Genomic DNA, 27,604 nt, shown 5'->3' with positions numbered 1-27,604 from the left:
CAAAGACCCCGGATTCCCCTGTCTTGGCAAACAGAGACACAGGATACTTCTTGATGACGTCAAAGACCAAAGTTTATTGGTTGCAACCAGGGACAGAGATCTACGAAGTACACACGGGTAGTTTGTCAGAGACTGCACACTTTAGATAAACGGAGCTCGGTCTTTTATGCCGAAAATCATGCCTCAGGCAGCATTACAATTTACATTTGGTGCATACAAACTGACCAATGGCAATGTAGCATTTCAAAAGTAGCAAATGACGACAGTCAAAGACAATCCCATTTTCCGTTGTCCAGCCCACCAAAAGCGATCACGCACATGGTCGGTTTCCTGTTTGATCAGACCGGACAAACCCATTGTAAACCCTTCAACCCAGATCGATGATCAAGTCGTAAAGGAAAGGCAGAAACAGATGGAAAGGAGATAGAGAAGTGGGAACGGTGTACCATAAACTCGGGCACGTCCTGCCCTTTGATCTTTATCAGACCAGCTGCTGAACAAGGAACTGGCTCAGCCGGATTCTCCCCAGGCAAGGAGTCAGTTCGGCCAGGTCAACCAGAAGTCAGCTAAGGCGTACGTGTCTCAAGGATTTCTCGGTCGCTGTCATCGGGCCTATGTTAGGGCAACCATACAAAATGGCTGCCATATACAAAATGGAACCCGAAGGTTCAAACTAAACCCTTGAATATAGAGTGTTCTCCTATATTGATTCATACGAAAACACTCAGACACGTTACACTCGCCATTTGCGGTCTGTAGAGACCAAAATCGTCCATTTCCGACGATCTTCATAAATCGGGTTTCGGAACTTTCGAACCCAATTCGGAACCACGGAACCACAGACCCTCCTTTTGCCCTATCATAGGCAATAAACCCAGACCCATTTTAATCTGAATCCGGATCTATATTCATCAGATCATCGATATGCTGCTGTAGCATCATCCTATTACCAAGCATCATCTCTGGACAGGTTTCCGTACACACAAAGTAGCACAAAGGCCACAAATAGCAGGAGCACACTGTACACAGAGACAGAACATGAACAGGATTGCTAAGACCATCCCAATAACCATCAAAATCTTCCAGCCCCAAGTGGATATCAATCCCCATAACCATCCCATCAAAGACCAATCTCCTCTGTCCAGATGGACAGAATCAGAGATTTTGTGCAATTTGGAAATGGCCTGGAAGACCGATGGAGCGTTGTCTGGAATAAAAACGCAGCAGCTTGATTGAATCAATCTACATACTCCACCTCGATCTGCTAGAATAACGTCTAGGGCAACTCTATTCTAAAGTGTCATAAGTCTATCCGACTGGAGCTCAGCAGTCAAGTTACCAAGGGCACCGGCGGTCTCAACTATGGTGGACTCAACCACTCTCGTAAGCTGACGAATATTCCTACTGTTAGCCATAGGTCCCCAAAACGGCAGAAAACCCTTAACGAAATCTCCCAATTCTTGTCCTGCAGTGTCTTCTTGGCTAAAGACACCTCTAGCAACTCTCGTCTTATGGTAATCTGCTGCAGCTGTAAAAGTGGGAGGTAACAGAAAGGAAACAAAACATGTGCCCGAAAAGTCGGGGGGCAACCATGTATACGCTTTGTCATAGCAAACAAAGTAGGTACCCTTAGCAGCTAAGAACGCTGGGGAAGACTGAGACGGAAACACGTAAGTCTCAGCGCAAACACTCTTCCCTAACTGAGCCTTCGGATTCTTACCGTTGCCCTGCAGACAATAGTAGCCTTTATGGGGCACTATCCAGATCGGTAGAGGGCTTTTCGCTCGCTGGTTAATACTCAGACTAACTCCATATCCAGTGACGTTCCAACCACTATATGGTTGCCTCTCATCTTTTGGAATAGTCTCAACTGCATTAGTCCCTTTAATCATGTTGACTATGCCTTTAGCTAAAGCACTATTCTTCGGATTATCTTTCGGTGAACGTAGGGGGTGGACACTATGGGCATAGATAAACATGGTTCTGTAAGCTCGAATCGAACCATTTAAACTGAAGGACAAGACTAGATAAGGAATACCTTTATCGGTTGTATGAGGCATCAAACCACAAATCCAGCAGTTTGTTGTATTAATCACTAACTGATGCTGGTGCAAAAGTTGTATGAAGGAATTATTAGAAAATTCCAAACGTCTGACTACCTCATATTCGGGCAAAGGATGAAAAGAATGAGAAGAAATAGTAGGTGAAGGTGTAGGTTGCACAGTGGAATTAGACCTCATTTTAAAAACAAAGGCTACATAACCAGCTATGAATATTACGAAACTCAATAGAAAAAACAAACATGGTATCAAAAAGCATTTCTTCGACATTATTTTGCATATTCTTTTCCCAAAGGTCAGTGTCTGTACAGGTCTCTCCAACTCAAAGAAATCCATCCTAAACTAAATGCGCTGCCCGCGGTGGTTGGTTGATTCTGCTTGAAAGTGCCTCTGCTGAACCCAGGAAGGCTGCCTCGGGCCAACAGAACCCTCGACCTAGTGTCTCAGGCTTGCACTCCCAAGACTGGGAGCAACCGCGACCCTAGCAGCAAGAACCGGATGGCAGTTCAAGAAAAACAAAAATGAGTAGATCCTTGGTGGAGAGTTAACCTGCAAACAATAAAAAATCGACTTTATTAACACCTTAGCTGCGTGTAAACATTTCTCCCCAGTGCTGCGCTGTCCATTAGAACTAGTGCTGAATGGACGTTCAATGGTCGTGCGCAGCACTGGGGAGGTAGCGCTGCTGACGACCATTGGCCGTCAGCAGCACTTAAGGGGTTAATATTTTATTTGTCCATAATTCTCGATCTCAGATTGTAGCGATCTCTTCCAGATTGTTCTTGATCAGTAAACAAAAGGTGAGGCTCTGTAGTGTCCAATCGCTCCGCAGGAGGTACTGATGCTTGTAAAATGTTGTCGCTCTCTTCCTCTGAGCTAGTTCCAATCAACCGAGCATCACTGAACGGCAAAAACCGCGGCACTACTTCTGTCTCAGAGTCTGCAAGACCTTCCTGGACCCACTTGTCGTAAGGCAAAGGCAAAGGTGCCTTTTTGGTATGAGAGCCGTGGATCCAGTGTCTTTTCCCTCGCACTCGAACTGCAGATCTTGTAGACAAAAGCCCCATGTAGGGCCCAGTCCAGCGGGGTTGCTCGTTCTTCACCCGCTGAAAATTCCGGACAAAGACCCAGGAACCAGGTTCGAGGGAGTGGCCAGGATCCTCTGTAGCTTGTGGAAGACTATCATGTACCTGTTGGTGTAAAACACTCATTTTAGTTGTCAATTCACGCAAATAATCAAGCAAAACAGGATACTCGAGGTCACTAAACCTCGTCGGTCTTGGTACGCCCCAAATATTCGCCGGGCGACCAAACACAACTTCGTACGGGCTCAAACCCATTTGTGAGTGCACAGTCATTCGGGTGGACAAAAGTGCTAATGGCAGGGCGTCTGGCCATTGCAAACCAGTGCTTTCTTGAATTTTGGCCAACTTCAACTTAAGGGTGCCATTATAGCACTCAACTAAACCAGCTGATTGGGGGTGATTTGCAGCGTGGAATTTCTGCCTAATCCCGAGGCCCTCACACACTCTCTTCATAACTTGACCCACAAATTCACTTCCGTTATCACTCCAAATAATTCTCGGCATTCCAAACCTCAGGAAAAATTCTTTTATCAAGGCCTTCGAAGTGGACAAAGCAGTATTGTCCTTAAGGGGGTAAGCTTCTACCCATCTAGAAAAGGAGCAAACAACCACTAACACATATTTCAAGTTGTTGCATCTCTCCATATGGATAAAATCTAGCTGCAAAGCCTCGAACGGATACGTAGGAGGAGCAAAATGACCAGCTGGTGTTGGGGTTCCCTTACCAGGATTATGCATCAAACACACCATACAGTTCTTAACTAAATTCTCTGCGCATCTGGGGATTCCTACATTCTGCCAAACCGGAGCCAACAGCTTGCAAATTCCTTTCACACTAATGTGTGCCATTCCATGAGCCATTGTAACAACTGGGAGCACATACGCATTCGGCAGCAACCATCTCTGATGTTCAGACAAATCAGTCCAACAATCATTCAAATCCAATTTACCCTTACTCTCTCTCCATTCATCCAACTCTTTCTCTGTAGCCTCACTCTGAATAGTTTTCACACTCTCTATGGTGTCTTCACACATGCTCTTCTCTGGAACCCATCTCGCCGGACCCGCAACATACATTCGACTCATCAGGTTTCTAGCAGTTTCTTTCGCAACTTCATCCGCAAACGCATTACCACGACCAACGTCATCCGTAACCTTTTTATGGGCACCACATTTCACGATCGCTATTTGCAAAGGTAGCGTAAGAGATTCAAGGAGTTCATTCACCAGTTGTCCATGTTGATTCTTCGTCCCATGCGATGTCACTCCACAATCGTCCAAAACTATGAGCCACACCAAACGCATACTGACTATCCGTATACACATTCACTCATTTCCCTTTCGCTAACACACACGCTCTCGTAAGTGCAATCAATTCTGCCGCTTGTGTGGAGTTATGTGGGATACGTGCAGCTTCAACGACCGTATGCAAAGTCGTCACAGCATATGCTGCAGTCGTATCACCATTCGGTAATTTAAAACACGAACTATCAACCCACAAAGCATCATCGCAGTCAGGAAGAGGAGTATCCCTCAAGTCTATTCTCCCTTTCGTCTCTTCTTCTGTTTTTAGAAAACAATCGTGTTGCTCTCCACTATCCTCATCTGTCTCAAGTGAAATCGGCAACAACGTAGCCGGATTCAAGGTATTGCACCGCTTGATGTGCACATGGCTCGCTAACAACGTAAGTTCATACCCTGACAACCGAGCACTAGTTAAGTGCTGTGTCTTCGTACGATTTAGCAAGGTATCCACTGCATGTGGAACCATGACCACTAACATATTGTCCATAACCAAACCCGCAGATTGTCGAATGGAAACAGCCGCTGCCGCTGTGGCTCTCAAGCAACTCGGCAACGCTCTGGCTACAGGATCTAAAGTTGACGAAAAGTACGCACATGAGCGTTGCTTGTCGCCAAACTGCTGAGTCAAAACCGATAATGCACATCCCTCTCTCTCATGGGCATACAATGTGAAAGGCTTACTGTAGTCGGGAGTACCCAACACAGGAGCCGAACACAACGCATTTCGTAATTCAGAGAAACTCTTTTGACATTCGTCAGTCCAAGGAATAGGATTTGGAGTATCCTTAACAGTAAGAGCTATCAAAGGCTTTGCTAGCAGAGAAAAATTAGGGATCCACTGTCTACAGTACGACGTAATACCCAAAAACGCACGTACTTCTCTCTGTGTCGTAGGGACACTCATTTTCCCAATAGCTTGAATTCTTTCTGGGGTCAGTTTCCTTCCCTCCTTCGATAAGAGGTGACCTAGGTAGGTAACTTCTTGTCCACAAAATTGCATTTCCGAAAGAGAAACTTTATGATGGCAATCAGATAAATGGGACAACAAGGACACAGTGGCATCCTTACAGATGTCTTCGGTATCAGCAGCGACCAACAAATCGTCGACATACTGAATAAGGGCTGCACCTTCAGGAAAAGCTAACAAGTGAAGTTGCGTCTTCAAAGCTTGACTATAAATCGACGGACTCTCGCAATAGCCTTGAGGAGCACGCTTAAAGCGGAAACTTCGTCCTCCTAAAGAGAATCCAAAGATGTCTCTACTCTCCACGGCAATCAGGATGCTGAAGAAAGCATTCTTCAAGTCGATCACCGAGAACCAGGTGGCAGAAGCCGGAATCAACGTCAATAATGCAGTGATGTCAGGTACAACAGGGAATTGCGGAACAACAATCTTGTTCACTTCACAGAGATCGATAACAAACCTATATACAGGAGGCTGTGAAGAATCAGTTCTCTTTAAGACAGGCAAAACAGGACTATTACACACATTACCTCGTGTCTCTTCAATAAGGCCCTTATCAATCAGATCATAAATGATCGCTAAAAGTGCTCGTTCACCATCACTTGAAATACGATATTGTGGAATGCGCGGTAACTTAGCATTCACCTTCAGTGTCACAACATATGGGGGAATGTCTAACAGGCCCACATCGTTTGGACCTGTAGCCCACAATGAGTCAGGTAGCGAAGACAATTCCAATGGAAGGCAATCTTTCGAGATATATATTGGAGAGATCACATTCTTACCCAAAGTAAGATGTACTCCTGACGGAGAACAATACAAAGTCGCATACAATCTCTTCAACAAGTCCAGACCTAGCAAGTTCTCATTACAAACTGTTGTCAAAAGAAGGGGTGCTTCAAACCTACGAGGACCAACAGAAAGAGGCAATGGAACAGAAATCGGATTCATAACGGGGGCGCCAGAAAAACCTATAGAAACATTATTAAAGCCAGACAAAGGTGCGCCAGGGAGTTTAGAACACATAATAGAACTCTTCGTAGCACCAGTGTCTAGCAGAAAAGGCTCTGACACACCTGATGCAATCACTTCAACGTAGGGTCCACTCTGATCTACCGGAACTGAAACAACTCCCTCTCTTTGTCAATGGCTGTCCTAACAATCATTACCTTGCTCTCCGTCGCCTTCAACATAGTAATCATCCACGTAGTACTGTGTAGACCTACCAGACAAATTCTGCTGTTGGTCAAAACTGTTCATTGAATTCTGCGGAGGCAAAGGGCGCCCAGTCGTTCCGCGTCCTCTATCTCTAGGCGCTTGCTGAGCACCTCTACCCCTAACACCGAGAGCAATATTTGCACGTTGCAACAGAACCGGACAACTATTCTTATAATGACCCTCTTCCCTACAATACGCACACTGATTAGGCCCATACGGAATACGCTGTTGAGGAGTCTCGTCTCTTTGCGAGTTCCTCGAATATTGTGCTGACTGTTGATAATCACGCTGATTATTAACACGGGGTGGATAAGCTTGTTGTAGAAGAACTTTGGTCTTCAATTCCTTAGTCTTCTTATCCGCTTTCTCTAACTCGTCCTTGCGCCTATTCTCATAGTACTGAGCCGTAGCTAGAATCTGCGCCGATGTAGAGACAGGCCAAGCACTCTCGGAATCCTTCAACTTGGTACACAACTCAGGAAGAAGATTGTGCACAAATTTATCAACGAATAATCTCTGGCCACCCTCGGTAGCCATATCCTGACCACTATGATCAACAAAAGTTTCTTCGAAACGTGAGAAGAAGTCCGAAACAAACTCAGCTTTTTTCTGCTTACACGCAGACAACTTGTCCCAATTCACACGTACTTCAGGCATCAAAGTTTTCATAAAAGTAATAATTCTACCAGGAAGTTCAGTAATAACATTTTCAGGCTTAGCACCTCCAACTTGTCTATCATTTGCAGCAACAAGATTCACCCACGTATCACCCAATTCATTATCATGATCCGTATGTCGAATGACATTCCAGATGGGCTGTGGAACAACATTCCCAAATAGCATGTCTATGTCCACCAAATTCATGACGCACGAACTCACAGTTTGCGTAAGCTCTTTATAATATCCCGCCGGATTCTTCCCCAGATCAGGTAAAGTCTGCTTAAGTGCTAAGACTTCTGCACGCTTCCATGGAACATGTACCCACACTTGCTGAAAGTGCGCAGCAACAGCTCCATCTTGAGGCCTCCAAACTGGAGGAACCTCTTGCATCGGATACTGACGCGCTTGTCTCCTAACCGACGAATCTGGCTCAAACAGCTGTTCAGTAGGGACATTGCTCCAAAGTGACAATAACGTTGACACCGCTCTCTCGATGTCGTGTAGACTCACAATCGTTCCTTTAGCAAACTTGAAACGCAATCGGAACAATTCTTCAGGCACTTTACCCACTTCGTCCGTCCATTGTTCATGGAGGAACGCACACATGAGCTCGAAAACATAACGTTGCTTCGGTGCTTCCCATTGCTGGAAAACATCCATAATGCCCTCTAGATCGTACTGGGACTTATACGTCACCCATCTACGTGCCATATGATCCAGTACCACTCGCTCATCTGTATCGGGCAATTGGCTACGCAGCTGTCTACGCTCACTCACAGGAGACATACCCAATTGTCCCAACCAAGGAGTCAAGAAACCGGAAAAAGCAGTGGTCATCGCTGTCTAGGAGAAGGAGTAGTCGGAAGGACAAGAGGAGACGAAACAGTAGTAGAAGAATCCATAGTTGGAACAGGCATAGAGACAGTAGTAGCAGGAAGAGACAAAGTTGGCGGCCCCTGAGGAGGCTACGCCAAAGGGACAGTAGCCAGCGAAGGAGCTGGCTGTGGAGGAATTACAGGAGGCAAAGCAACCGGCAGTTGCACAGCCACAACTGGTGGCGGTGGTGCCGTAGCATTCTGCACATAAGGTGGCGGTGAATTTAACAACTGCGACATTATAGGATCTCTCGCAAGATCCTTCTCGTCTTTCTGCTCTTTAGACGGCAGTACTGGGTAGCATCTGTCTACCGCTAACTTCCTCACTCTAAGCATCTGTTCTCTTTCCTGCTCTTCTTCATTATCTCTGTATGCAATGGCAGCTTGCACCATAGACATACCCTTCTTATTCTTCTTCGCTAACTTTATTTCTTTCTGTTTGGCTTCTTTGCGCCATATGCGAAAAGAGTCAAACATCGTCGGCCGGGCTTTCTTCTTGAACAACTTCACTTCGAGGTTATCCAAGACTTCTGTCTCAAAACTACCATAACGGGGCCACTGTAGGACACCGTCATTCTTCGTGTATTTAACCCAAATCTCATTATAGCTAATAGGACCCACGCCATGCTTCACATATAGGTCGTAGGTAGGAGTTCCAATCGGAGGAACCGGACACGAATCCTCTAACCGGGAGTCCCTCAAAGTACCACAACTAAACAATTTCCTAAGACTGCTAAAACCAGGCATCTTGCTCACTAGTCTAGCTTCAAACAACAAGGGTAATCTGAAATCGATAGTCTCGTGAATACACAAATCCCTTGGCTTTGGGGCCTGCAGGTACCAAATCAAAGCTATCCACTAAAGGATATAAACAAACTAAGAACTAGGAGACGCTCTGTTTATACTTAACTGAGTTGTCGATGGCGTCACCAGAAGACCCGTCAATCGTCTCGCTCTAGACACGTCTAGGGCTCCAAAACAGGGCGACAGTCAGGGCAGCAGTCCTTCGTAGCCGTCGGAAAGCGGAAAACCTTGCAGCAAAGACTTTCGGACCACGACAACATACAGGGGTCGATGAAGTGGCTGGCCTTCCTCCAGAATTTTCTCATGAAGCTTCTCACGAACCTCTGGCTTGGACCGGTACCGCTGAAGTCGCCCCACGTTGGGCGCCAATTGAGGTACTGGGTTTTTCAGAACCGGTACTAATCCGGTAACCCAGCGGTGTCAGGGCAACACCCAAAGACCCCGGATTCCCTTGTCTTGGCAAACAGAGACACGGGATACTTCTTGATGACGTCAAAGACCAAAGTTTATTGGTTGCAACCAGGGACAGAGATCTACGAAGTAAACACGGGTAGTTTGTCAGAGACTGCACACTTTAGATAAACGGAGCTCGGTCTTTTATGCCGAAAATCATGCTTCAGGCAGCATTACAATTTACATTTGGTGCATACAAACTGACCAATGGCAATGTAGCATTTCAAAAGTAGCAAATGACGACAGTCAAAGACAATCTCATTTTCCGTTGTCCAGCCCACCAAAAGCGATCACGCACATGGTCGGTTTCCTGTTTGATCAGGCCGGACAAACCCATCGTAAACCCTTCAACCCAGATCGATGATCAAGTCGTACAGGAAAGGCAGAAACAGATGGAAAGGAGATAGAGAAGTGGGAACGGTGTACCATAAACTCGGGCACGTCCTGCCCTTTGATCTTTATCAGACCAGCTGCTGAACAAGGAACTGGCTCAGCGTGATTCGCCCCAGGCAAGGAGTCAGTTCGGCCAGGTCAACCAGAAGTCAGCCAAGGCGTACGTGTCTCAAGGATTTCTCGGCCGCTGTCATCGGGCCTATGTTAGGGCAACCATACAAAATGGCTGCCGTATACAAAATGGAACCCGAAGGTTCAAACTAAACCCTTGAATATAGAGTGTTCTCCTATATCGATTCATACGAAAACACTCAGACACGTTACACTCGCCATTTGCGGTCTGTTGAGACCAAAATCGTCCATTTCCGACGATCTTCATAAATCGGGTTCGGAACTTTCTAACCTAATTCGGGACCACGGAACCACAATGGCGCCAACTGGCACCAGAGCCAAGTGTATCAAGGGGGCATTTTTTACATGGGAAGTAAGGGCCGAGTCTGTAAGTCCATAGCTGAAAATAAAGAAGAATGTTACATAGTCAATAAACCTGAGGTCACAATGGTGGGGCCAACTCAGGCTCTCATCCTTGGCAGTTTAACGCCAACCCAACCCCTGTAAAATAAAACTTCAGGACATCACAGTAAATCCCATTAAACAGGAACACCTGTAATAAATAATCCGCGGAATATAACCAGGGGCCTGGAATGACACGTCAGGCCAACTTATAGACCAGGGGTCTCCAACCTTTTGTGTAGTGAGAGCTACTTCTGTTCCGTGAAAATCGCTGTGAGCTACTAAACCCCAAGCAACTTGCGCATTTTTCTGAGAGACCTCTCGCGCCCAATTTCATTGACGTTAAACCTAATGTCTTCAGAGCCATACTGTGGTTTGAATGCAATTCTTAAGAGTTCCCTGTCAGAGGATTGTTTTTGTGCAAGAAGGTGCCCCTTCCTGAGAAAAAACAATTCCATCTGCAACGCAGGCACCCTTACACCACAGCACGCAGTGCCTGTGTTGGCACTAGGCAGCAATTTGTGTGCCAGTTTGCACAGAAAATAGGAAATGTAATTAAGGCTAGCTGCACATTTGCTCGCTGCACATTCTGTCAACGAACCTGCCATACCACTCCCGAGTTGTGCTCCTCTATGAGCTCTCGACTCAAATACTTGACTTGAAGGACCTATCTGCTCTGCTCTAATCTGAATTCACCCCGTATCTGAGATGAAAGGGTGGGCATACTGTGTCAGAGGCGCTCAACCCCTAAATAGAGTTTGCACTTCAACATTGCCAAAGCTGACTGTGAGATGTCACTCCTACCCCCTCCCCACACACGCTCCCTGAGCTGATAACTTTTGTAATTCACGTACATTTTTTGGGATGTTAATTGTAACCCAGCACTAAATTTTACTCCAAGCTGGTATATTTATTATTAGCTTTATCGAATTTAGCAACACCATTCATTTCTCCTGGCCTAACATGTCCGTTTGAAAGTAACCACTTCTTCAATATGCATTCTAAATCAGGCCTGTTCTATGAAGGAGGGGTTGATGGCCGAGGTTGGAGGGGGTCGGGGGAGGTAAAGTGGAGGCAGTTCATTAAGAAGTGATTTTACAGGCTGAAGCCGAGTAAAGTTTATTTAGCAGCTGGATGCATTCCTACCAAGTCCGTCTTTGTCAAAAGATATAATCATGATTGGAGTAAGCGTGACTTATAAGCCCCACATCATCATACGTCAAACATCGTACTTCAGGCAAAATACCGTTCTTTCTTTAGGAGCACAATATTAGTATATAAACATGGTGAAATAAAATGAAAATAAACCTACCGAAAGCTTACAATGGGATATTGTGAACAGACTTAACACCCAGCATGAGAGATACCGAAGGAAGTACTTTGTTACGGCACCCATCCACAAAGTCACACCCAATCGGATAGAGCGCATGCTTCATTTCATTGGGCCGTTGAATAAATCACACAAAGTGGCAGATCGCCATCTCATTACAAAACCACCATTAGGTGCAGTCTGCTATACATACCAAGTGGACATCGATAATGTTCACGTCATTAGACAGTGCTTCTGACTACTTGACACCAGCATGCTCGCAGAATAAACACATCACTCCAATGTACATAAAGGGAAGTACCATCGCCCAGTGGCAATGAAGTGAAGTGAGAGAATAATACATACAGTACAAGTGCACATAGACGCCTGGTCACGAGGTACAAGAAGACGCTGATCTGCTTAGGAAGGAGAGGCACGTCATTCTCGTCAGCCCGGCCTGCCCCGCCCTAGATAAGCTCAAAGCCAATCAGCAGCTGGTTTGGGTGAGGGCGGGCAACAGAGCCTGCAAACTGTCTAAAAAGCCGAAATAACACTAAAGGGATACTAAATTCAGCCGCAAGCATCACGAGCTACTCAAGGGGTCTCGGCAAGCTACCGGTAGCTCGCGATCGACCGGTTGGAGACCCCTGTTATAGACCAACATTAGTCTGAACACCCAGTACTAACATCAGGTAGGGGCCATACTTCTGGACCAGGAACACCTGTAATAAAACAGCAAGGCTTCCTCTACCATAAACCTAGGGGTATCTAACATCAGGCAGGGCCGGCCTAAATCAAGGGAACATCAGGCAACAGGTAAGAATGTGCATTTCATTAGGCATATCACCTGGCTCTGCGTATCAAACCTTGACATGAGCAGGTAACGTTCAGTAGGCAACCATTTGCACCCCTATACTTCTAGGCTCCCTTAGACATTTCCTTCCTCAGGCTTCCTTAATAACTGGCCTTGCTCTTAGATTTTTGTGGAATTGAAGAAGGTCTTGAAGACTAGGCCCGATTCACAGAACTAATCTGAGAGAAAATCCTAAATGTACTACTTTTGGTATTCACATAAAGCACTTACTACTTTTGGTTAAACTTACTACTTTTGGTTAAACTTACTACTTTTAGTATTCACAGAAGGCATTTAGTAGTGGTAAAGTTAGGAGTCCTAACTTTACTACTACTAAATGCCCTCTGTGAGTACCAAAAGTAGTAAGTTTAGGATGTTGTCTCAGATTAGTTCTATGAATTGGGCCCTAGGTGTGAAGTTCCAGAAAGATGGGGTGCATCTGAGGAGCAGTGGGTGTCAGCTCAGTGGGGTTAGCGATTCATGGTTTCAAACCTCTTTGCTCATTAAGTTTTTAGACCCCTTGAGATTTTTGTTGCAGCCGACAAGTAATTTGGTTTGTTGCGTGTGCTAGATTTCAATGAGATGTGGGCAACCTTGGATTTAGATCTCACTTCAAATTGAAGCCACCGTAGCAGGCCATACATGGCTGGGATGTGGTTGGGATTGCTGGTTTCAGACACTGGTCTGGCTGCGGGGTTCATCAAAGATCAGAGGAGTTAGGGTGGGCTCGGGACGCCCCTCAGAACCGAAGGACCGCAGTCCAGCTGCACAAGGACCAGCAATTGAACCTCTATGTGGTCGCTTTGGGGTTAAAACAAAGGTTGGAAGTTTTTTCAGTCAAAGAAGAGCAGCTATTGTGGATTTTATTGTGTGATGTATATTTGATGACGTGGAGAGGTGGAGAGCTAACCAAGTGCCCAGAGTCTCCACCTCAGAGATAAAAGGGGGGTGAAGTGCAGTTCTAGTAGACAGATGTCGTTACATCTGGATTCTTGGTGGTGACAGGAGAGGGTGAATGCTGTTAATTGAATCTTGTCCCGGTGTCTGTCTGTATGTTTGTCCTTGTGAGCCTTCAAAAAGCCATTGGGCCCGAGTAAGTTAGTCATCAATGAGTAAGTGCCTTCTGTGAGTACCAAAATGGTAGTAAGTTTAGGATTTTGTCGTACCTTAGTTCTGTGAATCGGGCCCTTAGTATGTGAGCCATAGAGGATGAAATGTGTGTCCCCTGCTTTACAAAATCTTTATTCCTTAGTTTGTATCATGTATTTCTTTTTTTACAAGGCTTAAAAAAAATAACACTTCACAAGTCTACGCATTGTTTTTATCCCATATCTTTAGAATGACTTGCTCCATACTTTGTATGCAAACATAGCCATGATGAAATAAGGAACACAACTCCAGATGTTGACAGTGCTGCTACTCTCTCAGAGGGAGTGCTGTTCACACTTACTGTGCAGGATGTGGTGAGCCGTCTCCACGCAGCGCACCGCCGGGGCGGAGTACACGGAGCCCACGGTGAGCCCCTGCTCAAGCAAAGCCTCCCCTAAAAGAATAAGAGGCCACAAGCTGCACAGGTTAACTCAGTCAGTCAGGAAAATCACTTATTTCAGCTCATTAAAACCATAATATTTTGCACAGCTCGATACATACAATAAAAGTTTCAAAATCAGTAAGCTTCTTTTTGGCTTTAAATTGAGTTTAGAAAGTTTTTAGTTAAAATACCATTACTAAAAATATAAAAATGGACTACTTGCATATTAGAGTGTTCATTACATACAGCTCCAATGTAAGAACTTTGTCAATTTGTGTAATACCCAATCATTTTCCTATTTCATCACATTTAAGTATTTTTAGATGACATAGCCTTCACCAACCCCTTTGCTGTCAATAATTAATCCGCTTTAAGAAAGAATTTTATAAAAACAGCTATTATTTGAGGAGTCTCCACTTTCATGCAAAAAAGCAAGGCATGTCGACAAGATCTGATATCATTTAAATTAAAACGTCTTTCCAGTAAAATCTTCCGTTCAGTTATTAATATAGGACAAATTGATAAAATGTGTGTTAGGCTTTCCTCATGTCCTTGACGTCGTCTGCACCTATTAGCTTGAGGTTTCAGTTGCCATTCGGGGATATATGCCAGTAATTGACGAACACCAAATCGCAGGTGAAGTAGCTTGATTTTATAAAATTATTTTAATAGTGTTGTTAAATAGATCTGTGGGCGGGGCTGTTTGCACGCGTCAATAGTTGTCCAGGCGTGTCTTCTTTTGCTGAATTCCTCTTTATCTTTTTTCCACGACAACATCTTTATTTCTTTATTAATGGCTTTCTTATAGGCGCTTGAGGTAGTCCCATATTCCATAGCTCCTTCACTGTCAGGTCCTTTAATGCTGTCTCCAGAACCAAGGCCCAAGTATTTGAATTCAATTGAGTTTTATTTCGGGTTTCTTCCCACAGCAGGGCGCGGAGTGTGGTTTCATCAGAAGCCCTTAGTAAAGACATATAGGCAGCCTGTTTGATCCATTTTTTGGTTGGTCGGACAAAATTCTAATCGAATCTGTCTCTGTGACGCACTCTGGGGGAGGTGAAACAAGACCCGAAAAACCTTAGGGGGCATATTATCAAGGACGGCATTAAAATTTATCGCCGGTTTAGTGGCAGAAAAATGCGACGTGAGGGAACCAAAGAAGCGCTGGCGACCGGGCGTGCTACGAGATCCTCCAAAGAAAAGCGGTGCAGTGCATGCTGGGAGTTGTAGTCCGGCTCTCACTGACGTTTCAAGCCGTTTCTGCACTCCAGTGGCCCTCCAGCCGCCAACCTTTTTTGGATTACGGTTACTGCAACCAAGGCTTGTTGGTCAGTAGTCTGGTGACTGACCCTCACGCCGTTTTACATGCAGTTTGCTGGGACTGGTCCCACCAGGCCAGGGGAGTCTTAGACTGCTTCTGGATACCACAGGGGTCACTCTGCCAGGGAGTGCCGAGTTTTGGACATGGACAAAAGTCGCTCATGCAGTTGCAAGCGATGTTGCCGCAGGCCTCCAGTATCCCTCTATTACGCTTGTGCGGTGTCAAAGTCTTGTTTTGGGTAAAAAACAATCTTCATATCGTCCTTCCTTGAAGTATATCGATCAGAACTGAGGTTATGGTGTCAGGGGTGTCCCTTAAATCCTGGATTTAGGGGTGTTAGGGGTGTGGGAGCTGGTAGCCAATGAGCAGATACTCCCTGGAGCTAATCCTCCCCTGCGGATTCCACATCCGGTGGTGTGGGTCACTTTCCTGACAAGAACCCACTAATTCTGCCCCCCTAAAGATGTCAGAAATTCACTTTAGGTGTGCAGATCAGACTGTCCACCAGGGAGGCGTGGCTAACCTTCCTGGATGAACACACCTCCTACATACCTAATTCCCCCTTGGGTCCAGCAGGCCCGGGACAAGGAGGACCTTTGTCCTCCACATGGAGACAACCCTCCTGCATATCAGAGGCGGTGAGAGCCTCTAAAGCCCACCGCTCTAATGTCTCACGTCACTAGTCCACTCAAGGGGAGGGAGGTGTGACCTCCTTCCTGTCCAGGCCTTTCTTCTGACTCCTGGGTGCACGGACACTGCCTGGCAGCAGGTCAGAAACCTGTCTTGGTGGCAGCTGAGGTTCAAAACCGGGTCCGCCAGCCAAAGAACATGTCGGCTGGGTAATCATATGGGCAACCTCTAAGTTAGCCACCTGGGTGCATGACAGCCTTCCCCTGACACAAGGGAGAGAAGGCATGTTGTTTGACACCAAACTCAACATATTTAGGTGGTACCAGAAGGGAGCTAGCAACCCGGGTATGCCTGGGTACAAGTGCCAAGGTATCCTATGGACCGCCTATCACTTTTAGTGCACTTTAATGGTAAAGTCACGATAGAGACATATAAGCTTGCACTTACATGCCTACACTCTTAACATACTGCACTCTGCACCCTGCCTCCTGGGCTCAGGCGTGACTGGCATGTACTAAAATCAGTGCTGTGACTTTGTCACATATGGTGGGGACTAAGAAGAACTGGAGAAGTGAACCCTGTTCCTGCAGTCTGCAGTGGCCGGCCTGCTGGCCTTGGTTACCTGGATCCCTCAGGGTGGCACAACCAGTGGTGCAAGTGCTGAGTACCTTTTTACCAACCATGCCCTGGGTACCACTTACCAGGGACTTAGAAGTCAGCTCTTGTCAGTTGGGGATGCCAATTACACACGTCACTTTAGGGGCTGAAAACAGGAACTGGAACCTGGTTAGCAGGCTTCTGCGCGCTGTCAGAGTCGAAAACTGGCCTCTAGCAGTTCAAATGGGGAAAAGAAGTGGGGGACATCTGCAAAGAGTCCAGTTTCCTACACAAACAAACACAGACATGCCCTTCCCCATCATTGTGAGCTTTAGGGCTGACACATGCACTTGAAGTGTGCAGGAAAAAATGTTCATACATGACAACATTATTTTATGCAACACCAAATGCCTAGCAGCTGTTTGCAGACCTACCCACTTGTAAAAACCAAACCCTGTTTGAGGAGGAGGCGGGCCCCCAAAATACAAAGGGTTGCTGAGGCTTTTGCCGATTTCTTGGGGGTGTTTTCACACCACCCAATGACTTTGGCTGCTTAATGCCCCCAAAGACAAGCTGGAAAGCCACTTCGATCAGAGGTTTCCAGCTGCTCTGCTCCAGATGATGCATCCCAAATGCAAAAATACCGGTTGCATAGGGGCAGATTCTGAGCACCTACCCATTTACGACTGGTTTTTCCTTTGATGCATGTGCCTGTTAATAAATAAAGGGTTAGCTAGCGGGTATAAGGAATGTTAATTAGTTATTTTAGACTGTGCTTTGAGAAGCAGATGCCATTCACCTCCAAACCTCATACACAATTTATAAAACAATCTCTCCAGTTTTCCTTTAAAGTCATTTGGCTGTGGTGCTGAGAAACCCACAATATCTCACAGAGCTCTGAGAGAATCCTTTGTGTAGTTGTGATTCCAGATACCTGTGCCACATAACCCGCCTGCCTATGAGTCTGACACCACAGCTCTGCAGAGTTAGAAGGAAGAAACCCAAGGTCACTCACCCACAAGCCTGGCCTGGAAGATGCCACAGGAGGACAGCGGGGGGTCCAGCTCAAAGCCCTGCGCCCCATCGGATCTGAGGGGCAGAGTGGCGGGGAAGTTCAGGTCCGGCCGGGTATAGCGCCCTGAAACCAGAAGCGATACAAGTGAGCGCAGAGCTAATAGAATTGCACACTCCAAAAAAAAACAGTGATCAAAAAACATACAAACCACCCATGGGAAGAGCATTTGAATCAAATGCTGTCTCCCAGAGCTCTCTCACTCAACTCCTTCTTAAAGACCCACAACGCACCCCTGGCCTCAGCTTCTAACGAGGACCTATGCTGATAGGTTTAAAATAAGCTGAAGTTAAAAATATTGTTTAGTTGCATTTTTCACTAGCCACGCCTTCTCGGTTATGGCTGAGGAGCATCACCCCGCCAACGAACGCAGCAGGCACACACATTAATGAAATGGTAATAAATGCAATTTTATTGACGCGTCCAGGCTTGCGCCGTTACAGCGCGAGTGCAGGGGGCGGGGCTCATTAGTGCAATTGAACTATTGCTTCAGCCTCTGCCAGTGCACATGCCAGATAGGCCGGCTGGCTACAGCCGGCCAATGTGACCAGCCAGCCGGCCAATGTGACCTGCGCACTTCAGAGCCTCAAGTACCGAGGCCGAGAAACACCCGAGGGATTGAGCCTCAAAATGAGCGCTGGGTTAGCCTGCTCCAACCAATCCGGTTGATTTCGTGTTGTACAAGGGAGGAAGTTCCTCCCTTTCCGCCCAAGTCTGAGGAGAGCAGCAGGACGCCAGGATGAAGGAGACCTTCCTTACAGCCTGCGCGCCAGCATATACAGTGAGTGTTTTGGGCATCGCGCCTCACCATAATGCAATGTTGCTGGCCGCCGGTGTTTTTAACCAATACTTAATTTTGTTGGGGAAGGAGAGGTGGTGGTTGTAGCTCTTTTCATATTTGTTTTGCTGCAAACACCTTTGCTTTTTACTAAGATGAACCGTCATTAGATGCTGTTTTCCTCACCCAGGTCTCTTCTTCAAGAGGAATTTGACGAGAAAGTGTCTATAGAAGGTTATTTAAACCACTATCTTGTTTGGGGTATGTGAATGAAACCTATTAGGAAAGCTAAACACTTGAACAAAGGAAAGAAATAATAAATAATTTCCTGAATTTCCAGCTCATAGGGTTAAGAAAGGCTTTAGCAAAGACAAACCCTAAGAACACCTGGGTTTTATTTATTTTATTAACTTGTAAAGTGCTTGCTTGTACCATATTGCCACTTCGCAGCGCGAGATCACTCAGCATGTGATTATGTCCCTGGCTCCCGCTGTTGTAGAGATGCCATGATCTGAAGTCCCAGTTGTACCACAAGCTATTTCCTAAATGCATGGTCCAAGCTGCTGAGCAAGTGGTTTCATTGGGTGCCCTAGTGGCACTGTGTCCTCACCCACTGAAATCTTTACCGCGATTGGCCTTTTTCAAACTTAAGTCCATGGCTGATTGGTGCGTCAATAGAAAATGTGTTTTGGGTTTCACCCCAGCTACGCCACCAGTAGGTCCCATTTGCTGAAATGTGACTGTAAGACTGGTTTGGGGTTCAGTTGGCCTCCCCTGAACTTGTTCAAGTGTATATTTGGACCACCAGACTCGTGTTGGCCCAGTAACCTTTTGGAACCGGCCAAGAGGTACCAAAGACGTCCATCCCATTGGGCATTTGATGTGGCGTTGCTTCATTATGGCTGGTGGATGTTTGGGTGACTTACATATTGGGACCCTGGAACTGGATTCTCAAGCAGGTGGGCCTCGTTCCTCAAAGACTCCCAGCTTCGCACCTAAACCTCAAAGATACTTGGGCCCAGGTTTACAAAGGGCTTGCGTTGTCCCTGCAGCACACAAGGCGATGCAAGCCCTTCAGTGGGATTTCCTAAGTCACCTTGTGTGGCTCTGCATTGGTTAGTAAATCCAAGGTAACACAAAGCAGACATAACCATCTTAAATGTAACACGGAAAAGTCCGAAATTATCTTCTTTGGCACCCCCCCCCTGGACGCCTGGAAACAATGGTGGCCAACTGATAAGTCTCCTCCCCAGTCAGCAGTTAAGATTGTAAAAAACCTGGGAGTGAAAATAGACGACACCTTATCTATGACACCTCAAGTACAGTCGGTGGCAGGTACGTGTTTTGGTCTCCTGAAAATGCTCCGTAGGGTCCTTTTTCTGCTACCAACCTCTCACAGAAGGACGGTCGTCCAGGCCCTTATTACCTCCAGATTGGATTATGCTAACTTCCTTTATTTGGTCCTACAAGATTTCTTACTGGATCGACTTCAAGTCGTAGAGAACACGGCCGCCAGGGCGGTCCTGAGACTCGGACCTAGAGACCGGATCTCTCACCATCTGAAGAATCTCCATTGGCTGCCTCTCCGATGCAGAATTCTCTTTAAAGCATTTGTCCTGACTTTCAAAACCCTGCATGGCATGGGGGCTCATTACATCTGCAAGAAATTCTCACACTATGTTCCAGGCAGATCCCTTAGGTCAGTACACCAACATGTAATTGTCACACCTAACTGTCTCAGAGCCCGCCGCGGTGGCCGCTCGTTTCAAGTGCAAGTAGCTAGATTTTGGAACAAGCTGCCACTTCCGCTCAGGCAGGCCAAGAACATACCTGCTTTCAGGAAACAGCTGAAAACCTGGTTGTTCCAACAAACAGCATGATGGCCGTCACCCCTGTATTGGAGTTTTCCCCTTCTGTTTCTCGTATCTTCTGTCTCAGCTGCGGGACATTCTGTTGAGTAGCTGCGCGCTCTACAGTGAAAGTGATAAAAATGAAGAAAAAAAAAAATTCCCTGGCTAGTAGAAAAAATTATTTATTCACTTCTCTGGCTGGGAATATTAAGAAGGGGGTTTTGTGGTAGAGCAGTTAGCTTGCTACCTGGTCAACATGTTTTGTAGGCAGTCCCCTACTGCCTGCTCATCAGGACCTTCTAATGGTCCCTACTGGAAAATGCTCGGTTGTAAATTGGTAAGCCTATTGTCCTACAAACTGGCAGCAAAAATAGGCTGCTAGTTTGGACTATGGGGCATGAGATGAAAACATAGTAGTTTCTCAATTTTAAGTCAAAAATATTGACCTATTGCGGTCTTCGTTGAACACAAGTTTCATGCCCCATGAGTCGGCAGACGAAGGGTTTTCCTTTCGGTGGAATTTACCGCCCGAGTTCAATGCCTCGTTCCTACCCTTGTGCCGCTCCGAATTGTACACTTCGATTCAGCTACTAGGATCTGGCAAGTGTTCCCCAGGTCAGGGAGTCTTCTCAGGGTGGCCCAGGATTAGTGCTTCTTGGCCCTGAGCTTTGGAACCATTTGCCGCACTCGTTGAGAGCCTGAAAATCGCTTCCAGTTTTCAGAAGCCACCAGAGCCGGGAGCACAGTAAGAGCAGCAGACACTGGAGTGCCCCAAAATTCCTCAGCCATTTAGGGACCCCTAAGCGGCAGCCGCCACCTTGTTTATCTGTTAATGCGTAGTCGGTTTATTATCCAGCCACAGTGGAAAGCAGCCTTTACTCTGAAGTTTTCACTAAGAGTACATTTTCCACACATTTTTTAGATCGTGAAGACTGTTGGCACACAAGTCTTTACATCGCAAGACAAAACCACGCATTTGAGGATAATTAAAAAAAGGAGGGTTGGGGGGTCTCCCTCCCAATAAATATAACATATTCAATTACTAAAAAATGTATAAACCACAAATGGATTGACTTACAAAATGTATTGAGTTAAGGTATACATTTTCAACAGTAGGTGCCAGAGTTGCATGGTAAAAGTATGCGCGGTAGTGGAAGGCGTGGTGAAGGACTTTGTAATGTGAATGAATGTAAGTGCGTGGGAGGTTTTATGCGTTGTGAAATGTGTGATGTAAAGACTTGGGGGCAGATTTACAAGCCCCATGCACCACTTTTATGCCGTTGTTGCGTCACATCAGTGACGCAGCGGAGGCGTAAAGCTAGCGCCATGCTGCGACGGATTTACAATGTGAAGCATCTAGGGAGATGCGTCATGCTGTAAAGCCCTGCGCCACATTAAACCTGTGTCAGGTTTAATGTATGCAGGGTGGGCGTTCCGTCGGAAAAAGCCTCGGAAAAGTGACACAGTGAAATCTACAAGATTTCACTGCGTCACTTTTCTGACACCGCTGCGTCAAAACCCTGCGCCTTGAAGCAGGCGTAAGACATGATGCAGCATGTTAGGTATGGGCAGCCCCTGAGCATTGCTGGTGTTACGTTGCACTTGAGACACGACTCCAGCAATGCGCCGCCCTTATGCCATCAGATGCGTCACGGATCTGTTTATCCTTGTGCCATGATGCGCCGCATTGTAAATGCGTAGTGGAGCAATGGTAAACTTGCGTCACGCATCTTACCTGGCGCATCCCTGCTGATATGCAGGGATGCGCCAGTCCTTGTAAATCTGCCCCTTGCTTGGTGAATAAAGGCGTGGTAATGTCATAGAACCGCAACATTCCCAGACTTTTAACTCCCTGAGCTGGAGAAGAGTTTGAGCCTATGTTTACCGGCCAAAGATGTTGTCCCCAGAGGTGGGAAGGATTGCCCTCAAGCAGAACCTCTCTCTCGTCCACGCTAACTTTCAGTGAAATTAAATTCATCTGTGCTGAAACCTAGGCATGACAGGTATTGAGCACATCTGCACTGTGCTCATCCTCAGTGGGTAAGGATGCCCCAATCTGCGTGCCATCGGTGTGTGAAAAAAGTGTACGCCCAGGGGATCCCACAATCTCAGCAAGAGGCCTCACATATACATTGACCAGCAGCGGGCTGGCACTCCGAGGCTCGGTGGGAGGTTCTGACCCGTACTGGTGGGAATGGCCTGAAAGGTGCGGCGAGACAGGAAGGTGTTAGCCACAACCAGGGGGTGCGCTGTATACTCATTCCTTCCAGCCTACAGAGCAGTGGAGTGATTCACAGTATCGAATGCGGCACTGAGATCTAAAAGAATGAGTGCGGCAGTACTCCTTGCGTCCATTGGCCACGGAGATATTCAGCACGGATACGCAGCTGTGCTATGCACATTACATCCTGCACACTCTCAAGTTGGCTGCATAGCTGCACACTGTCACCTCAGGCACAGCTACACACCAGTATTTATTTCCAAATTTTGTATAGTAGCGTTCTCCCGAAGGAGAAGCGTCAGCACATTCTCTAACCCAGTAAGTCTTCTTGTATACTGTACAAGTGGACACACATTTTTGTTATTAAGAAAATCATATACGAAACTGGGTGCTCAAATAGCCCTCGTCACACCTACTACCCAACCCACAAAAATGTGCTACAAATCAATAACCAATGAGATAATGGCTCGGCCAGCGCTCCTATGTTAGAATTCCAGATAAGTACCAAGTATAAGCAAACGTGTGAGTGTCTACATAGCACCCTTCAGCACAGAAAGAAAATTGTCCATTAACATTTCATCATAACATGACAAGAAAGATCCAAGAAACGAAGAATTCTTCGATGTCTTTATTGATTTCTTTAAAGGATTTTCCAGCACAACTTGCCCAACTTGTTTCGTCTTAAGCGAGACTTCCTCAAGGCCAAAAAGATATATCTGTGGTGATAGTCGGTAGTAAACTCCGCTATATCAATTCCCAATTGCGTGAGTGGTCAAGTGAAAATCCCAGAGTGTTTGAGGTCCAACCCTCCTTCAAGGGTAAGCTTCTTAAGGTGTCAATCTAATGACTTAAGGGCACCACTCCGAGAATATAAGATTCGTCAGGGCCATGATAAGCTTGCTCCAAGTATAACGCTTGCGGTCCCCTGCCGGATAGTCTTCAGCTACAGTGTTTGGTGCCCCGGGGGAAGGTGCTTGGAGAAAGAAGCACCAACTGAGGATCTGCAAGGGCTTCTAGGAGCTTTTACATAACTATTGCCCGCCAGTTCACAAACACAATCAATTGCAAAACACTGTCCCAGGCAGGGCTTTGAGTGGGCCGGGTCTCACCGGGTCTGAGCACCGTCAGTTTTTTTAAAGGGTGCCTCGAAGCGGTTCTCTATCGGGCTCTGTTTTGTGCCCTGGCACAGGCGGACTGCAGTGACAGCAGGCACATCCATGTGCGCTGCTCACACTGCTCACTTCTCACTAGTGGAGAGGTTACGGCATGATGTCATGCCAGGTGAGCCTTGTAGGGGAAGGGAAATCCTTTAAAGAGTCATTGTCTCTTTGGATTTTCCTTTTCTTTTTGAAACTCAGGGGCAGCAACATTGTCCTGGTGTCACCAGGGCTTTAAGTGAAAGCGTTTTCAATATTATATACAAGCCATAGTGGCTACTTATTTATCTTATGCAACTAACAACCATTGACAAAGCCAATAGTCCTGACTTGTTATCAGGATTGGATTCGGATTAAAAATCGGCCAGGTACACTAAAAAAAAGTGGCCCACATTTGCATATTGCCTTTCCGCAAAACACTGCTTTGGTGAAATTTTATAAAAAAGGGGGTGGGGTGTTTAAAAAAATGCACAGATTAGTTCACACTGGTGAAACACACTTGAAAGCAAGAGAGGCCACTTTTGCTCAGGCCCCCTGACCCTGCTCAATATGCATATATAAATGGGCCTGCCCAGTGAGAGAAAGGGAGTTACACCTCTGCCGTTGATAAAAGGGAGGTAATGGACGCCCATCTGCCTGCAGAAAGGCCGCTCAGGCACCCACTGAGCCGCTGGCAGCATCAAACAATGCAGAAACCGCGCAAATCGGCCCCCCAGACTGATCAAAAAAGCAGCCCACAGCTGGAATTCGGATACCGGCCCATCAAGCATTGCCCGAGTGCCCCCGTTACCAATCCGACGCTGCTTGTTATAGGTATGATGTTACTTGTTGTATCATATATCTGGATGCAATGACAGAAACAGCAAAATACAAGTCGGCGGCTGTAGGAAGGTGGAATCTCCCTGCATGGTTATCCCCACTTTTTACCTGGTGTTTGGCTGGTTTTTGACTTAGTTGGACTGGGATCCTGCTATTCAGGGCACTGACTTCTAAGGTCTAAGGTCAGGTCACAGGTCACAGAGCAGCACTTGGCCCTTCCCTAGTAGAGTGTCGGCCCTAAAAAGCTGCAGGAAAATGATGCGCACTCAGTGGGCGCTACAGACTTACCGTCCGCGGTCAGACACTGCTGCATCCAGGACTTCCCAAAGACTTGGTCCACTCTCTCTCCGTGCCGCACAACCAGCAGGCGCCTTCTTACCGACACCGATGGGGTTAACTGGAAGAAGAGATCAAAGATCAGAAAAACCCAGCTGAAGATGTGAGAAGGCGCTACATCGCTGCAATGAGATCACAGCGTGGCCACATTCAGGAGGCGCTACATCGATGCAATGACACCACACGGGGGCCACATTCAGGAGACGCTACATCGATGCAATGACACCACAGGGGCCACATTCAGGGGGCGTTACATCGATGACACCACAGGGGCCACATTCAGGAGGCGCTACATCGAAGCAATGACACCACAGGGGCCACATTTAGGAGGCGCTACATTGATGCAATGACACCACAGGGGTGGCACATTCAGGAGGTACTACATCGATGCAATGACAACACAGGGGGGGCACATTCAGGAGGCGCTACATCGAAGCAATGAGATCACAGCGTGGCCACATTCAGGAGGCGCTACATCGATGCAATGACACCACACGGGGGCCACATTCAGGAGGTGCTACATCAATGCAATGACACCACAGGGGAGCCACATTCAGGAGACGCTACATCGATGCAATGAAACCACAGGGGAGCCACATTCAGGAGGCGCTTCATCGATGCAATGACACCACAGGGGCCACATTCAGGGGGCGTTACATCGATGACACCACAGGGGCCACATTCAGGAGGCGCTACATCGAAGCAATGACACCACAGGGGCCACATTCAGGAGACGCTACATCGATGACACCACAGGGGCCACATTCAGGAGGCGCTACATCGAAGCAATGACACCACAGGGGCTACATTTAGGAGGTGCTACATTGATGCAATGACACCACAGGGGGGGCACATTCAGGAAACGCTACATTGATGCAATGACACCACAGGGGAGGCACATTCAGGAGACGCTACATCGATGCAATGAAACCACAGGGGAGCCACATTCAGGAGACGCTACATCGATGACAGCACAGGGGCCACATTTAGGAGGCGCTACATCGAAGCAATGACACCACAGGGGCCACATTTAGGAGGTGCTACATTGATGCAATGACACCACAGGGGGGGCACATTCAGGAGGCGCTACATCGAAGCAATGACACCACAGGGGCCACATTCAGGAGGTGCTACATCGAAGCAATGACACCACAGGGGCCACATTCAGGAGGTGCTACATCAATGCAATGACACCACAGGGGCCACATTCAGGAGGCGCTACATCGAAGCAATGACACCACAGGGGCCACATTCAGGAGGCGCTACATCGAAGCAATGACACCACAGGGGCCACATTCAGGAGGTGCTACATCAATGCAATGACACCACAGGGGCCACATTCAGGAGGCGCTACATCGAAGCAATGACACCACAGGGGCGCCACATTCAGGAGGTGCTACATCAATGCAATGACACCACAGGGGCCACATTCAGGAGGCGCTACATCGATGACACCACAGGGGCCACATTCAGGAGGCGCTACATCGAAGCAATGACACCACAGGGGCCACATTCAGGAGGTGCTACATCGATGCAATGACACCACAGGGGCCACATTTAGGAGGCGCTACATTGATGCAATGACACCACAGGGGTGGCACATTCAGGAGGTACTACATCGATGCAATGGAACCACAGGGGAGCCACATTCAGGAGACGCTACATCGATGACACCACAGGGGCCACATTCAGGAGGCGCTACATCGAAGCAATGACACCACAGGGGCCACATTCAGGAGACGCTACATCGATGACACCACACGGGGCACATTCAGGAGACGCTACATTGATGCAATGACACCACAGGGGGGGCACATTCAGGAAACGCTACATTGATGCAATGACACCACAGGGGAGGCACATTCAGGAGACGCTACATCGATGCAATGAAACCACAGGGGAGCCACATTCAGGAGACGCTACATCGATGACAGCACAGGGGCCACATTTAGGAGGCGCTACATCGAAGCAATGACACCACAGGGGCCACATTTAGGAGGCGCTACATCGAAGCAATGACACCACAGGGGCCACATTTAGGAGGTGCTACATCGATGCAATGACAACACAGGGGGGGCACATTCAGGAGACGCTACATTGATGCAATGACAACACAGGGGGGGCACATTCAGGAGATGCTACATCGATGACACCACAGGGGCCACATTCAGGAGGCGCTACATCGAAGCAATGACACCACAGGGGCCACATTCAGGAGGCGCTACATCGAAGCAATGACACCACAGGGGCCACATTCAGGAGGCGCTACATCGATGCAATGACACCACACGGGGGCACATTCAGGAGACGCTACATCGATGCAATGACACCACAGGGGGGCACATTCAGGAGACGCTACATCGATGCAATGAAACCACAGGGGAGCCACATTCAGGAGACGCTACATCGATGACACCACAGGGGCCACATTCAGGAGGTGCTACATCGAAGCAATGACACCACAGGGGCCACATTCAGGAGGCGCTACATCGAAGCAATGACACCACAGGGGCCACATTCAGGAGGCGCTACATCGATGCAATGAAACCACAGGGGAGCCACATTCAGGAGACGCTACATCGATGACACCACAGGGGCCACATTCAGGAGGTGCTACATCAATGCAATGACACCACAGGGGCCACATTCAGGAGGCGCTACATCGAAGCAATGACACCACAGGGGCCACATTCAGGAGGCGCTACATCGATGCAATGAAACCACAGGGGAGCCACATTCAGGAGACGCTACATCGATGACACCACAGGGGCCACATTCAGGAGGTGCTACATCAATGCAA

General features: G+C 47.3%; 1 protein-coding gene across 1 annotated transcript in view; it reads right to left on the bottom strand.

Annotated features, from left to right (window-relative positions):
• UBASH3A (ubiquitin associated and SH3 domain containing A) overlaps positions 1-27,604 on the bottom strand; it is a 281,915-nt gene that overhangs the window by 77,989 nt on the left and 176,322 nt on the right. Inside the window, exons 8-10 of the mRNA XM_086935867.1 lie at positions 24,757-24,865; positions 17,587-17,709; positions 13,943-14,035 (exon numbers count right to left, since the gene is read on the bottom strand). Of these exons, the coding sequence (XP_086791993.1) occupies positions 13,943-14,035; positions 17,587-17,709; positions 24,757-24,865 (325 nt within the window). The remainder of the gene's footprint in view (positions 1-13,942; positions 14,036-17,586; positions 17,710-24,756; positions 24,866-27,604) is intronic.

Source organism: Lissotriton vulgaris, chromosome 8, assembly GCF_964263255.1.
Source record: "Lissotriton vulgaris chromosome 8, aLisVul1.2, whole genome shotgun sequence".
Classification (NCBI taxonomy): domain Eukaryota; kingdom Metazoa; phylum Chordata; class Amphibia; order Caudata; family Salamandridae; genus Lissotriton; species Lissotriton vulgaris.
This window is presented reverse-complemented; position numbering and strand designations above follow the sequence as displayed.